This window comes from Bactrocera oleae, chromosome 2 (assembly GCF_042242935.1).
Source record: "Bactrocera oleae isolate idBacOlea1 chromosome 2, idBacOlea1, whole genome shotgun sequence".
In the NCBI taxonomy this organism is placed as follows: domain Eukaryota; kingdom Metazoa; phylum Arthropoda; class Insecta; order Diptera; family Tephritidae; genus Bactrocera; species Bactrocera oleae.
The window spans coordinates 76,116,901-76,134,134 of record NC_091536.1 but is presented as its reverse complement, the minus strand read 5'-3'; the positions used below and the strand labels follow the sequence as shown (position 1 = coordinate 76,134,134).

At 30.0% G+C, this 17,234-nt stretch overlaps 1 protein-coding gene and 1 long non-coding RNA gene across 4 annotated transcripts in view; one reads left to right on the top strand and one right to left on the bottom strand.

Moving 5' to 3' along the window:
* The window catches only part of Gpdh1 (Glycerol-3-phosphate dehydrogenase 1), a 22,712-nt gene extending 5,478 nt beyond the window's left edge, over positions 1-17,234 (bottom strand). Inside the window, exons 1-9 of one of the 3 annotated variants that reach the window (XM_014237132.3) lie at positions 17,089-17,227; positions 16,429-16,927; positions 15,990-16,167; positions 5,343-5,549; positions 5,089-5,277; positions 4,834-5,017; positions 4,607-4,760; positions 4,438-4,530; positions 109-721 (exon numbers count right to left, since the gene is read on the bottom strand). In XM_014237132.3, coding sequence (XP_014092607.1) covers positions 709-721; positions 4,438-4,530; positions 4,607-4,760; positions 4,834-5,017; positions 5,089-5,277; positions 5,343-5,549; positions 15,990-16,167; positions 16,429-16,472 — 1,062 coding nt within the window. In that variant the 5' untranslated portion in view covers positions 16,473-16,927; positions 17,089-17,227 and the 3' untranslated portion in view covers positions 109-708. Of the gene's footprint in view, positions 1-108; positions 722-2,561; positions 3,248-4,437; positions 4,531-4,606; positions 4,761-4,833; positions 5,018-5,088; positions 5,278-5,342; positions 5,550-15,989; positions 16,168-16,428; positions 16,928-17,088 lie in introns of those variants that run through there. The other 2 variants (XM_014237130.3, XM_014237129.3) reach the window with 2 other exon arrangements.
* LOC138855764 (uncharacterized) lies at positions 708-1,788 on the top strand. The gene is made up of 2 exons (XR_011394839.1): positions 708-865; positions 971-1,788. It is a non-coding gene; the product is annotated as an uncharacterized lncRNA (long non-coding RNA).

Here is a 17,234-nt window from a genome sequence, read left to right as displayed (position 1 = left end):
AGCTTCAGCAACGCTTCTAACAGAAATCAAAAAGTTTTATTTCTAAAAATATATATTTTTTTTTAATAAAGGTACTGTTGACTGTGTGGAGAGCAGCTGAAGTAGTCAGTGTCTTTTCTTTGTTTTTAATTTTTGTCTAAATATGTAAAGTGAGGTTAGGCTATTTTTGTGCAATTTAACCGCTAAACACTAACGCTCTATATATTTATGTATCTTCATCGTTTACTCAGCTACCGTTTTACAGCACCATCATTTTTATCGACATTTATTTTGATCTAATTTTTTTTTGTGTTTAAATTATTTAAGCTTTGAATTTGAATGCGCGTGGACTTACTGGCCATTTCACTGGTTTTAATTTTTTTTTGGTTTTTATGCGTTAAAAACAAATCACAGTTCTATGCGCTGCACCTTTAAGATACGGGGCACTTGACACAACGCTTCAGGTTTAGTGCCATGTCTTTAAAATTAACACATTCATTTAACTAATTAGAAGAGAATTTAAAATTTTTTTCTAATGCTCTAATTATAATTTTTTTTTTGTTTCATTAAATGTGCAGTGTCGTTATTTCTCGATTTTTTTCATATATATTATTTTTGCGTTTCTCAACAGTTATCATCTACGTATATTTTGTGTATGCGTGTGAGTCTGTGTGTGTGTCTAGTACATGTCATGCATTTGCATTATATATCGCTTACATACGTATTTATTTAGAGAGTTTGCCTGTGAAATAGAAGACATAAGAAGAGAGAGAAAAAAATAATAATATTCAGCATTGCACGTCATAAATTTAGTATTTCAATATGTGCTATACATGCCAATCGGAGGGGATAAAACCAATCTGTTGTCAATCGAACTATACAAGGGGTAATGCATACATACGTTTAGAGTTTCAATATTTTCATCAATTTATTTTTGTGTTGTTTTACTCTTTTTGTAATTATTATTATTATTTTATTATTTGCTTTTCAGTTTTGCAGCGTTAAAGCATAGTACATCACAGGGCAAAGCATCTTCCTAGACGTTTTAAGGAATAATTAGTCTGCAAAGGTCTTTGGTACTTGCAATGGCGTCTAGTTTAGCACAGAAAAACATTAATTCGTTAACATTGAGATTTTACGAGCTTTATTTATATTGTTTCGAAACAAAAAATGACAGAGTTAAATCTAACGAGAAAACGTTGATAGCATGAGTATGAACGATTTTGTATGGTTATGTAATGTATATAGGTATATAGTATTAAGAATTACTATTATTTACGGGAACATTTAGACTTCAAAGTTTTTTTTTTAATTTTATGCATTTTAAACCTATCATACACAAACATCTCTCACATCTTTTTTTTAATTAACTTAACTAGGAGGAAGCCACTAAAACTATTTCCGCAATCGGAAGGGACCAAGAAATATCACCTACACGAAATTGTTTTAAAACATTTAGGGAATATTTGTTGTGCTGCTATAAAAACAACATAAAAATTGAATCTTGGTATTCGACTAATCGACTAACCGCATTAACCGAATAGGGCATTATTAGAATAATATTCGGTTTACAGTATCCGGATTGTCGTAAGTCGTCGACTATTGAATTAATCGCTAATTTTCGACTATCCGGTTAACCTTAAGTGAACATATTTGTTCCGGCAAAATCCCTGACAGTTTTTTTAAGGTTCAAGGTTCTATAACACGATGAAACCTTTGCTGGAGCTTCTGATCAAGTTAAGTTTAATATAACTACTAGTTAATCAAAGTGATAAAAATAAATAAATAAAATTTATTAAAATCAAAAAATATACTTTTTTTAAATAAAATTTATTGAAATTAAAAAAAAAATTCTGGGAAAATTTTTCTAAAGCTGCGTTAAATACCCAAAAATATATTTTTTATTTCTTAAAAAAAATTATCTGACTCTATTAACTACACGATAAACATTATTGGTGGTACAGCTAACAGAAATTAACATTCGTGTTCGTCATTTTAGGCTTATATTAGTAGGCTTATATATACTTTAGAATCCTCATCATAATGGATAAGTTTTTTCTCCGAGCTATCGAAACATCGCACTATTTAGAAATAACGCAAAAATATTAAAATTATAAAAAAAATTGATTCAGTATAATAAAGACTGAATTGCTTATATATTTAGTATTAAATGTTACATAATTCTTTAAAAAGTTAAAAAAAAAAATATTTAAGTTTGTAATTGCAATCGGTTCGCAATTGTGTATTTGTAATAAAATAATAATAATAATATGTAATAAATATTAATAATAACAAAAAGAACAAAAATAACAAAAAAAATTAGAATAAAACAATTGGATAAAAAAATCTTTACTCTAAATTTTTTAAATTATTTATTTATTTAAATAACCGACATGACGAAACTGATACTTTAGTATTTTCACTACATTCTCGCCCTCTAAAAGTCTGAAAATCGCAAAAAGTTGTTTGAAAAAAAAACCAAGATTTCCACCCACAACTCTTCTGTAACATTTTTGCTGAGCAGTTAGCGACACAATAGTATTTTCGAACATGTTGAAATGATATGTAATGAATGATTGCAATGACTTTTTTACAAAACCTTTTCTTTTTATTATTAACAATTTTGTTATAAAATTAATTTATTAATATAACAATTATAGAATTAAACATTTAAAAGTGATTTATAGCTATTTACAAATATATACATATATATATATATATATATATAGCTTTAGGATACATATATGTATTAATATAGTATATGTACATATAGACTTCATAATATACAATATACTTCAATTAACATAATGTATATGTATACAAATACATATAAATCGCATTGCTTAAGATTAACAATGCATTTTGTTAGCTTTTCTAGCTTTCTATCCTTGTGCACACTTATGCTGAGGGGAGATGAATAGGCGGCATACGTTTGTGAAATTGTTGTAGGCTGTGGTATTGATGCGTGAAAGGAAAATGAGTGAAGAGCAACTGCCATAATTTACAATTACAATTCTTTTGTATTTATTGTTAATTATTTATGCGTTTTTAGTCCTTGTAAGTGTCAGAGAACAGTGTTTAAGGAAGTGCGCTCTCTCTCTCTCTTTCTCTCGCTCTTTATTATGCTTGAAATATGCGTTTTAGTTAATGTTTTCCAATAATCCAATTAGTTGAGAAAATTTTATATATATTTAAATAAATATATATTATTTTTGTAAAATACGCTGTAGGAAATTACAATTTTGGTTGCACAATAATGGGCTCGTCCCTAAGAGAAATGGAAAATGCGTAAACTTGTGTTTAGCGTTACGATGTATGAAATTTTGGACAATTCTAGAAAGTTGATTGTTGCAAGATTGATTAATGATTAGTTGTTAGTAATGCTGTAAGGCGGTTAAACGTAAAATGGGGACGGGACAACACAACACAACGTACTTGATGCATGCATAAATAATTTTAGAGTGGAAATATGTTTGTGGGATGATATCTGCAATAAAATTTAATGAATTAAACATGTATATGCAAAGATCGTTTAAGCGAACAAACAATAGTGACGATATGAAAAAAAATTATAGAGAATGTTCAAAGAAATACAAACCTTTGCGCAAGAAGCATAAGTGTCCGCTAAAGCACTTTTCACCACTCAAACTCAATTTACAAGAAAATCGAGTTTTAAATTTATCAATTATATACAAATATTGGCACAATAAAAATTAATCACTTAATTAAGCACAGGCAGTAGAAGTAAAAGCTTGACCATAAAACAAAAAAAAAATTATTAAAAAGAGATATATAATATTTCCAACCCCCAAAGCACTTCGTATAGTTGCTCAAAAAGCAGAGAAACAGCCATCAACATTAATATACACAAGTAAAATATAAAGCAAATGCTGACAGAAAAAGTTACATACATCCTACACTTTTGGCCGCTACCAACAATCATGCGTTCCTAAGTGCTGCCGTAGCAAAGTTAGGCAAAGCAGCCTTCCCGACTCAGTATATTTATTATAGCATTTACAATATAGTTTTTGTTTCGAATTTTAAGCATTTCGTGTGCGCTATTAGTAAGTAGTCTGGTAGTGCGGCAAATAAATAAAATAACAAATTTTGGTGTCCAACAGCAGTGTATTTTAAGTTTTAATATCTTCTATATACTTAAATTTAGTTAAGAAATAAGCGAACATTAAGAAAGCTAATGCTAATTATTTACGATTTTAGGAAGCTAGCAAAAGCAAATAAGTACAAATAAACATTAAAACGTGCAACAACAAATGTAAGCTACATAATTGTAAATTATATCACAAAAATTGGCAAATTTTTACATAGCAGAAGCATTAAATAGTGGGATAATTTTGCATTGAGAGGAATATCTTTTTATTGATAGTGGGATTATTTGGTTAATCGAGTTTACTGTAGAGATTAGGAATTTAGGAACGCTAAAGAACACAATTAACTTACATGTGCTCGGGATGATTACGTATGCAATCAATTAAATCTTGAACTTTCAATTGATTTGAGCAGATTTTGTGAATGGCCGTGAAGAGTGGAAATCTGTAAAGGATAGTTCAAATAAAAACGTAAACAGTAAGTAATTGTATTTTGGCATTGAAAAAATTTGTGTGCTTACTTCTCTTCCAAGCCCTTATTTTTCAACATGTAATTCACTTCCTCAGCCGTGGGTGGACCCTGCAATTTCTGGCCATTTAGCAATTCGGTTTCTAGTTCCGCAATAGTTTTGCCGGTTTTTACGAAAGCCTCTGCAACGCGACGATTGCGGCCACCTGGTGTAGGTAAAAAACAAAATAGTTGAATTTTTCTTTTATTAATTTTTTTTTTTTTTATATAGATAAATACCATAGCAGGTGGTAATCAGATCAGCAACGCCACAACTTTCGAAGAACGTTGACAATTTACTGCCTGGGTAGAAGACATCCACGAATCGTACCATTTCCATAAGACCCAAACGGATAACTGCCGCTTTGGTGTTATCACCCAAACCTAGACCATCGACAAAGCCAGCGCCGGTGGCAACAATGTTCTATAACAATAGGAGAAAATGTTTGCTTATTAATTTAAAAAACTAAAGCAAATATTTAACACCGTACAGACCTTGAGTGCACCACAAACTTCAACGGCATCAGAGTCGTCCACCACAACAACACGGAAGTTTTGCGATTGGAAGAGATCACGCAGTGTTTTAGCATACTTGATGTCCTGACAACCAATGGTGGTCTCACAGAAATTACCCTGTGCCACTTCATTGGCCAAATTGGCGCCCATAAGTACAGAGCAGGGAATCTATAGGAGATAAAACAGCTTTTAAATAATATAATGCTATTTAAATGGCTACTGTGCGCTTCAACCTTCAAATGGCGGGTAATGATGTGGGAAATCAGATCGATGCCACCACCCTCGGCCTTATCGAAACCCTTGATAAGTGAAATGGCAACGGCATTTGGCTTGATTTTACCCAAAAGTGTTTTGCAGAAGTTCGGAATGAACTGATGTGGCACGACGAAGATGAGTATGTCGGCATTCTTGCAGGCGTCAATTAGATCTGGTACAGCAACCTGGAAAAATTTGTAAAAATTCAAATTATTAATGCACTAGGAAGTGATTTTTGTACAGCAAATATTCATTACGTTGATTGATCGCCTAATACTGAGCAAGTAGTGCAAAAAATATTAGAAGTATAAAAAGATTGATTACGGCGTCAAAATGTCTAATTTACCTTTGCAAAAACAAAAAACACAGTTAATGAACAAGTGTTTTTTGTTAACGCTCTTAGTCACACAAATGATTAGAAAATATGCTGGTGAGTATGCATATTAATAGAGTTGGCGCCGTTCGCCTACTAATAACAATAATCGTAAAGGCAATATATTTGCAAACAATGTGAGGTTCTCTGGCTTAAATGGATGAGCAAATATTTATTTTATTATCTACTATATATGCATATACATATGTATGCACATACATCTGTATAACATTACCGAAAAGTCCTTATAATACATTTTTCAAAAGAAAATAAATTAAATTATAATTTATTGCAATATGACACCTTTAAAATACATAATACTTGTATTGCCGTTTTTAGCTATGGTGGTGGTTTCATATTTATGTATATTTTTTGGAATTTTTATATAAAGAAACGAAATGTATACAAATATATTTAAAACCATTGCTGGTTATTAATACAGTATCTAAAAATAAGACAGAAACTTTAGTCTTTATAGCGATAAAACTTCGAAAGTGACCAATCGAATAAATAACTTGTATAAATCACTTGGATTGGCATAATCAAAATTGATGAAATAGAAAACAGTATTGAGGTATCCGCATACTCTCTTGTATTGAATTCAATAGTGGTATGTAGGGAATGTGGTGAATATAAATAATTCTTCAAATCTTAGATTTTAATTTGATATATTTTTTTTTTTTTGTGAAATTGAAATTCGACGTAGCAGATTTGTAATAAGTTAGAATCATTTCACCGAAAAACGTGGGTTTTTTTATTTATACTTTAGACTTTGTGGAATCAGAAACGATTAATATTTCAACTGCTAAAGTGAAGAAATTAAACTATGTTGATTTAAAAAACTAAACAAATGTATATAAAAAAAAAAAAAACAAATAAAGATATTTTTAAAAAAATTTATAAGTATTACTTGTTAAGTAATCGAAGAAAAATTAAAAAAACAAAACATTCAACATCTTAATTACCTGCAGCCTTTGCTTGAAATAATAATACGTCAGACGTTTGAGGGTGTTTTGGAAATGAGAAAGCTTTAAATGCTTCAAAAGCAAGGGAATCAGCACTAAACCAATCCCTAAAAAATAGGTTTAAGTGCTCAGCGTGGCGAGCTGAGTCGATTAAGCTATGTCCATCTGTATGTCCGTCTGTCCGTCACTATAGCACATAGCTACCATACAAACTGACCTATCAAAATTAAATCCTTGTATCGAAAACTTTGTTACTTGATAAGATATCTTCAAGAAATTTAGCCTAGATTATTATGCTAGACAACACTACAATATCCGAACAAATTGTTCAGATCAGACCACTATCACATATTGCTGCCATACGAACTGACCGACCAAAAGTTCTTGTAATGATTTTTCTTATTTTTATTCAAATCTACTTGAGTATAAGTTGGTTTTTTGCATAAAAAGGTATTTAAGATTAATTTAATTATTTGATAATGCTGCAATTTCGTACAACACTGTATACATTTGTTGAGCATATTCAAAATTCAACGCCATACGAATATATAGATATGTAACCACATCTTGGTATCTATTACTAAACACACAGCTAATTTGAAATTCAAAAATTGATAAGCCAACAGCAGACGGCAACACACATGATCAGCACGAGTAATACGTTTATAGTACAGAGTACAACTTAACGGTAAATACATAATAATCGAACGAGAATAATCAATTATGTAAAGAGCCGGCAAACAAGCAAACAATAACAATATGATTATCATTGCGGTGCGTTTGAAACTGGTTGTCTGGCTGACTAGGAAAGTTCCATAGACATAATGCTACTTAAATAAATACCATATAAATATGTACATATGTTGTGATGTTCGCAGACAATTTGTAAAAATATAGTTTAGTAGACAAAAACGATTTTCAAAATTATTCACGTGATTTAACAATATTACCAATACAAATGTATAGTCGTATGTATGTGCGTCTTGACTTTCTAAGGAACATTTGGAAGCTTGATTATTTTGCAAGTAACTCCGTTTTAAGATGTGCATAATTTAATTGTAGAAACATTATCTAAGCTCAGCTGATTAAGGAAAGCAATTAAAGACAGTGTTATTACACCAGCGTATAATTGTCTCATAAATCAGGCTCCCACTTAAAAGCTTAGAATATGTAGTATAGGTAAGCGCTTAAAACTAGAACGTGGAGCGTGCAAGCAAAGTGATTAGCGCTTGTTCGTATGTTTTTGTTATGTAATTTGTTATTGTCTTTATTAAGTTGACTTCTGTACAATTTTATTTATTTTTGGTCTTGCTTTCTCATGTAAATAAATGTATACAAACATATATGTATATTTACACAAGTAGATTAAATTAGGTCCATAAAAGATTTTCCTTACATATTACACACATGCACGTGCACAAATACATACATACATATAGGTTTGCATGTGCATTTTATGTATATTATGTATACCAAAATAGCTTTAAAAAGGGGCCAAAAGAAACAGCTGCTTGTGAGTATGTCTATATGTATGCATTTAAAAGCGTGTTTTTGTACTTCAAATTCAAGTTAGTTCATGCTAATGAGGTTTTACAAATGTAATCAATTTAAAAAAAACTGCTTTTGGTAGCAATGTGTTCTGTATTATTCAGGACAAGGTATATGTATTATTATTTCAGGTGTGAAGCAGTACGAGTATTCAGACCGAACATCTTAATCTGTTAATTCGATAGTTGTTACTTCGTTATAACACTTAACATAACTGTGAACATACTTTTTGCCCTATCTCAGTAGTGTGGTATATTTTTTGTTTCAAAAACTACCGAATAACGACCAACGAATTAACAAAGCTTGCCTGAATACCCCTATTATTATTATTGTTTTTTGAAATTTAAAAAAATTTAAAAGTTTGTTAATGCGGGCAGGGTTGCAAATTTTTTAATTCAAAAATTTGGGTCTAAAAATTAGATTTTAAATTTTCAATTCCAAGTTTTAACCCACGAAGTTTGTGATTAAGAATTAATTTGCTAATTTTCAATTCGCAATTAAAATTGGGAAAATATTTTATATTTATTTAAGTAAAAAAAAAAATATTTTTTAAATTAAAAGCGGAAATGAAAAGGGTCAAAAAGAAAAGATTTACATATTTCTAACTGAAACACTATAATTAAAAGTAATTAAGTGTAAATAAGACAAAGAGTGCTGAACTACCATATATTGAAATTTTATGGATAAAAAGGCTCTCTTTCCTATTCAAAAGATAACTAAACTGTTAAAAAATAAGTACACAAAAGCGAAAAAATGGAAATTCTAAAATAATTTAATTTTATTAATTTTTTATTATAAGCTTGGGATTAACTTTTTTTTTTGTTTTTCATTGCGGTATTTACGATTACAAATTTTAATTTCTAAGCCGATTTTTGGTATAAACATTTTTGTATTTTTCATTTCGGTATTTGAAAATAAAACTTATCAGGTATTTGGAAATAGGAATTTTAAAATTAATTCTAATTAACACTTTCGGAATTAAAAAAACAAAAAATTAATTTAATTCAAATGTTAATTAACCTTGCTTGCTGATAACATTATACTAGTTGAACAGTCTATCCCAATAGCATTATTAGAGAAACAGTCTATAACCATTTTCTCATATTATTATTATTAATATTAGACCGTAACGAAATTGTAGAATTATTTATTAACTGTCTGCACTAGTAAATACTTAACTATCTGAAAATCAAAGTGGCTTTTTATATTTTTCTTTTATCAATTCTGCTATTTAACTGATAAATGTGGTCTTGTATTATAGATATATGTACATACATACGTACTATGTAGTTATATTACAAACATATTTTTTTTTACATATAATGTTTTATATACTATTCTTGCAAATATACACATATGCACTTAAGCACTTCTCTTCACATTTTTCGATGCTTCAATGGATATATTTTTAAATCATGTACCATATATATGTACATATGTCTATATGTAGTATGTATGTACATAAATATATATTATGAAAATCATTAACTGTAGATGTACAAATGTCTGCAAGTAAACATATTATTCCAAATCTATCGAAATTTTCCTTAGCAACTTATTTAGTACGACTTATTATTTTGATTCTTTCATGCTGTGCATAGAATTTCCTTATAAAAATTGCAACTAATTAACTATGCAAATATGTTTCCTAAACATTTTTTAGAATTAAAATTTTATATCTTTCATAGAAAGGAAAAAGTCAACTACTTTGCTATCATATGTATAAATAAACATATTTAGTAATTTAAAACATTAGAAAAATATAAAAATATAGGCCAACGTGTAAAAGGGCTGTCAAAGTTACACACACTGACACATATTTACATACTTAGAGCGTGCATTTGTAAACAAACACTCAGTTTGTAAGCAATAAATATTGAAATCAAGTAAATATTCTATTAGCATGACTGATAATGACTACAAGTTGAACTATGAATAATTATACCCTGAACAGGTTGGTATTTTTTGATTAAAAAATTTGCAATTAATAATTAAATTTTCATATTTTAATCCCGATGTTGAGATTAAAAATTAAATTTTCAGTTTTTAATCCAAGATGTTTGGGATTGACTATTAAGAATTAAAGATAAAATTTCAAATTTTGATTTGAATAAACGCGAAAAAATGTTGAATCTAAAGAAAATTCTTTTAATTCCTAAATTATGATTAAGCTTGAAATTTAAATTTTTTTATTTTTCGTTCCGGTAGATGGGATTAAAAATTTATTTAATTGTGGTCCGGTTTTCAGTTTTAAAATTTTTTTGATTATTTTTTAATCCGGTTTTTAAGGACTAAATTTTTTTAATCCCGTATTTGTGATTACAAAATAAAAAAAATTTTATTTAAATGTTAATTCAATTATTTTTTTAATGCATTATTTGCAACTCTAGCCGAGGGTAACGTTATATAATTAGAACAAATGGTTCAGATCGTGTGTTCGTTTTACAATACCGTTCTCTTATAAATAGAAGACGTGGACATGGTATATAATGAAATCGGTATATAACTTTTATATGAAAACCAAATTAAAATATACACCCATATAAGCATTTTATTTTTTTTCGTTCTCAATAATTTTTTATTCAAAAATTTGACTTTAACTTTTATTGAAGCTTATTGCGTTTTTTTTTTTACTGTATACCCAACCCAATACCCAACGCGGTCGATTATACTTCATGACTCTAGTTGCTACTTCATTACTTTAATCAGTGGTAATTAAATATTGAAATTTTCTAACTGTATAACAATTATCGGCATTATATTACCAATACCATATGACTGATCATATATCATATGTAAGTGACATGAACTCAATATAGAAATATAATACTATATGAATTTCAATACGGACATACTACTAAATAACAGTATTTAATCTTAGGTGGCAATTTAATACTTACAAATAAGTGGAGCGAGCAGCAAAGATTGATAGAAATATTAAATTTACTATTGAATATTCAAGTTTTAGTAATTTTACAACAATTATTAAATAAAACTTATTTTAAACGAGATCGAACAACTATCGTATATATATATATCTATATATTCCTTTGCATAGACAACGATTCTTTTAAAAGTATTTTTTGCCATGCCCCTGGAAAATGCCAAATTAATGAAAATAATCTTAAAAAAAACGCTAATTTATACTAACTAGGTATAGCCACAAAAATATATATCATAAAAAGTGCGAAAACAAAAGCAATAAGCGCCAGAAAATTAAAAACCGCTTGTTTGGTCTCAAAAGAAAAAAAAAAAACAAGAAAAAATATTAACTTCGGTTGCGCCGAAGCTATAACACCCTTCACAAATACAAAGGCCCCTTACAAGAACTTGATTCCGAACGTTCAATTTGTATGGCAGCTATATGATATAGTGATCTGATCTGACCAATTTCTGTGGAGAATAATTTGTTGCCTTAAGCAATAACTCGTGCCTAATTTCGTGAAGATACCTTGTCAAATAAAAAAAAATTCCATGCAAGCACTCTACTCCGATCGTTCAGTTAATATGGCAGCTATATGCTATAGTCATCCGATCTATACAATTTCTTCGGAGATTAGATTAATGCCTTAAATAATAATACAGACAGACGGACATGACTAAATCAACTCAGCTCGTCACGGTAATTATCTATATATATACTTTATATGGTCTCCAACGTTTCCTTCTGGGTGTGACAAACTTCGAAGCAACCTTTTTTAAGGTATAAAAAACTAAAATAAAAAAGAAATACAAACAAAGTAAAAATCGAAGCAAGAACACCTATAATGGGAGCGTTTAATACACAACGATGAGTAAATGCAAATATATACAACTATTCCTATATGTACATATATAGAAACGCGCTTAGCAATTGCTATAATTTGAATAAGAAATGTATTGGTATAAAAGAGGTGTGTGTCATATTATGCTAAACAGAAGCCAAAAATAAAAATGCAAATAACCAGAAATGTAGAAAACATACAAATAAAATGTAGAGAATATATTGAATAAGCGTTAGTGCGGCTAAAAACGCCAACGAAGCCTTTATTTATTTTGTCATGCGAAATTAAAAGTCGTAAGTGCAACTACTTGATGCGCGAGTGTGCATTACGTAGATAAAACACAACAAAGCAATTACTAGCATTGCATTTGAGACGAGTTCAAACTAGCGGTCAGTCAATGACTTGTTACGTACAAATTAGTAGCAGTATTGGATGGTTGCACACCCACTTATTAGTGTCGACAATTTAGAGGCAAATATATTTTGCTTTTATCTTCTTCGGCTAAGTATTTGTAGTTATTAATAAATGCTCTAAGAGTTCGAAATTTTGATTTAGATTTTTTTTGATTATGCGATTTTTCGCCCCAATTCATGAAATTCAATTGCTGCCAGACCTTGAGTAGGCTAGAGTGTGGCATATTGTGGTTGTTGTTGCATATCGCATGTGTGTTTGTATGTTGAAATGTCTGACCACCGAACGATTGATTTGGGGGTAAAGAAAAGTAGAGAAGTTGATATATAAAAATAAATTTGGCAATCAAACAATGAAGTTCATCAACTTTTGTTGAATGCATTGAATAAAAAATAATTTGTTTGTTTATTGCTTCATGTGTAGCATCTATCTATTCAAAAATATGTAGATTTGGGTGATATTAAAAATGCCATTGCAACAGATAAGGCTGCGTTTGGCTTAACGCCAAAATAAATTACAAAATCTAAGACATAAAAAATGTCCACACATAAATATGTACATACACACACACACCACATATACGAATGTATGTATACACATACAGAGTTTTGTTTTAATGCTTATTTGTATAAGTTTTTTTATATTTAAAATACATATGAACCTCTGAGCGCGAACAAACCATTGTTTGTTGTTGCCAATCGAATAAGAATCGTTGGAAAATAACAAAAGCTCAGTGCATAACTAGCCAAAGTTCACGCTTGCTTATCAGAGTAATTGTTTGAACCTTTTTCTGCTTATCACACTCCCAAGTTATGTTAAATAGAAGAATACTATCACCGCGCACACAAATAGTCACACGTTTAAGTTTAATGGTTCTTATATGATTACATAGTATCTTTAGTGCATGTGTGCGTATATATGTAAATAAATATGTATATTCATTTGGAAAGTTGGCAGAAAAAAACCACTAGTGCAAGTGCATGGTTCATAGTAATAATAGTTTAAAATTTTATTATTTCTAATAGTACCACAAAATGTTATCAAGAGTAACATTGTTTCTTGCTTTTATTCCATACAACTCTCCATAAAATTTAAAAGAACATTTACAACATAAAACAGGAAAAGACGGTAACTGCGGTTGAACCGAATACCCTTCACAAATACAAAAGATTGTCTTGGACAAAAATCCGTGCCAAATTTCGTGAATAAAGCTCGCCAAATAAAAAAAAAAAATTTTTGTACAAGTACATGATTTTGATCATTCAGTTTGTACGGCAGCTATATGCTATAATGCTCCAATCTGAAATATTATATTTGTTTGGATATTGTGCCATTGTTTTGGAAAATAACTTATGCTAAATTTCTTACAGATTTTCGACAAATAAAAATGTTTTTTATACAAAGACATGATTTTGATCGTTCAAATAAAAAAAAAATTTTTTATACAAGGACATGATTTTGATCAGTTTGTATGGCATCTACTATATGCTATAGTGATCCGATATCGCCGATTTTCACTAATGGAGCAGCTACTTGGAGAAAAAAGAATGTGTGCCAAATTTCAGATCGGTATCTCATAAACTGAGAGTCTAGTACGCGTATATACAGGACGCTGATCATTTATATAAATACTTGTATATATTACAAACTTCGTGGTAAACCCAATATATTGTACTTTGTTCAGGGTATAAAAAAAAACTTTCCTTTGTTCTCTTCCTATAGAATAAAATCGACACTTATTCAGACACATGCACGTAACAATGACATTGGCAAACGACAACCTTCGGAAACCTGCAACTTGCACGGTATTCAAAATAGCAAAAAAAAAACGTTAGAGAAAATCAATTGCAAGCAACTACATTGAACAACATGTACCATGACCCACACATGACACCACCCACTTAAGTAATACGAAAAAAGGAAAAAAACCAAAACAATAACACAAAAGTAAGAGTAAAGAAAAAGTAAAAGCAAAAGTAAAAGTCAAAAAGAAAATTGCAAATAAACGCTACTATAGTTTGTTTGCGCTGCGTAATTTCTGTTGTGTAGGAAAGGGAGGAATATATGTACATATGTATATATGTAAGCGCCACACGGCCTTGACCTACACGAATGAAAAATGTTAACTAAAACCAAAACCACAAGTGTGAAACATATACACATATGTATATACACTTATATAACAACACGTGCATATGTATAAAAACTTTCTTAGGATGTTAAATTGAATAATGATTCAAAAAAATAAACAAGCATTTAAACGAATGTTTAAATTATTGAAAGAAAATTATTATTTTTTCAAGGTTTTTTTTTTTATGTGACGTTTATCATTACAGACGTTCTGCGGTAGCGTGGCAGCCGAACTGCAACTGTGAGACAATCGTTGCATGTCAGCTGCTCAACTATCCGAATGCTCTTGGCCACCAGAACGCAATGCACTAATGATTATGCAGTTTGGCATTGAGACGAGAAACCAAAATAAACTCAATAAAACAACAAGCGAAAAGATTTCATTGTCAGTGACTGATTAGATAATACATTCTTAAAAGAAATACTTACAGTGGCACTAAAAATATTGTTGATCATGTAAGTTTTCGAAAAGGTTTTCAAAAATTATTTTTAAAACTTTCCTTCATACATGCAAAGAATAAAAAGATAAAATTTCCTTTATAGAATACATACACATGTATATATGTAGGTAGGCATTTAGTAAGAAGAGCGAAAGAGCGTAAATTTTCTCTTCAAGCAAATATGTGTTTTAAAAGTACAGGCGAATTGTTTATATTTTTATAATTAATTACATAAACATATTACATAAATTATCTGTGTAAATATATTTACATAAATATTTTAATATTGTTTCTGATGCAATGAACTAAATCTTAATGGATGTAATTATTATATTCTGTTGGCAGAGCAAATTTTATTTTGCACAAATTAAATTAGTAGGTACATACATGCATATGTATGTACATATGTATGTACAATTCCTTTAGAATGTATGTACCATCAGGAATGGAAATTTTATTGCAGGCAATCCATATCATATCAAATTAATTTCTGTCATTAATCGGTATAGGTCAATTAATTTTTCCAGTATAACGATTAACAAGAATTCTGACTTATCAATCATTTAATGATAATATAGCACTTGCAGTATGGCAAACTATCGCCCTTTGCTTTAATTTGTAGTGCACAATATTTATTTTACTAAACCCTTCAAACATTCCACTGCTATGGTAAGAGAGAAATCGTGTTCCATGGCAAGGGCACACGATATTCTTCATCACGCATCTATCACACACAACTGATAAGTAAACGAAAGGTAAATCCAATGAGGAGCACTTAGAGTGACTAACATATTAACCTCTTACAAAAACGTTTCTTATATATCATATTAAGGTCATTTGCCAGCATTTGGCAACGTGTTAGTCTAATTTTGTTATCAGCAGTGAATTTCCTACAATTAATTGACGTTATCACACTATTTATACATACAAAACCGAAAAGACACACTAAAATAATAATTTTTACACACGCTGCAGACATTAGCCTAACACTTACCACATTCTCTGGCAACTTATGTCCTGGCAAATATTTAACATTTTCATGAGTAGTATTTATGATTTCAGTCAGCTTTTTGCCGTCGATCATCTCTTCATAAACGTACATTGTTACACATTTTTCGAATTGTGGCAGGGTAGCACAGTTTACACCCACAATTTTGGCAATTGCAGAGCCCCTATTTAATTGAAACATTAAGTAAAATTATATACGTTACATAATATTATAGTGTTATAGTGCTTAAAATTTTCTAGTTATGTACCATGCGTGGGAGTTGCATTGTTCAGTGCGACATAATCGCGTGCATTTCATAGTTGCGCGCCAACCGCTTCGCGTTGGCCATGCTACTGAACATCATACAACACGATTATTGCACACTTGTGTAACAACTCACACCTGGTTATAGGTGTATAGAATACACAATAATGTAAAAACTTACCAATTTCCAGAGCCTACAATGCAAACGCTGATTTTGTCGGACATAATGTATTATATTCTTAAAGAAATATATACTATTTTAGAATATTATATTGTACGCAATAACTTTCGTTCGCTGCGTGCGTAATATTTTTAGCTTTTTTTGGTCAGCAGTTATCAGACTGCTTCCGTATCAATTGGAAGTGGCACGTTTAACGCGAGCAAAGTGGCGACGACAACTGAACTGTTGGGGCGAAAAAAACCTAATTTCAAGCGTTGAGGTGTAGACTCTTGACGTCGTGCCTTGTTTTTTTCTTGACACTCGCTCCGTTTACTCAGTTTTACTCAGCTTTATTGACCAGACGAGCGAGACCACGAAGTATTTCGTGTTTTGAGTGTGATAATGAGAAGTTACGGCGTTTTTGATAAGTGAGTTTGAATGATAATAATAATGTCAACACGGCCTCCTATTTTGCAATTCTTATGGCTATTTCTAGCTAACAATATTATTAGCCTGGTTTCTGAAAAGAAAAACACCCAGATATGTTTATGTAAACAACCAACTCACACCAAAAATTATTCCACAATGTACAAGTAGTGAAAAGGAAATAGTCATTTAAAATAATGAGCGCAGATTCCTTATACTACTATTTGCATATCCTTTGTCCTGTAATATACTTACTGCTGTTATCGTTGCACTTAATTTGGAAGAAAAATAGTTTATTAATTTAAGCAATGCCAAATTTCATTTAGTTATGATTGAAATATAAGCGAAAAATTTTATTTCTCCTAGCAATAATTTTGACATTTGCTGTGGATTACTTTTCT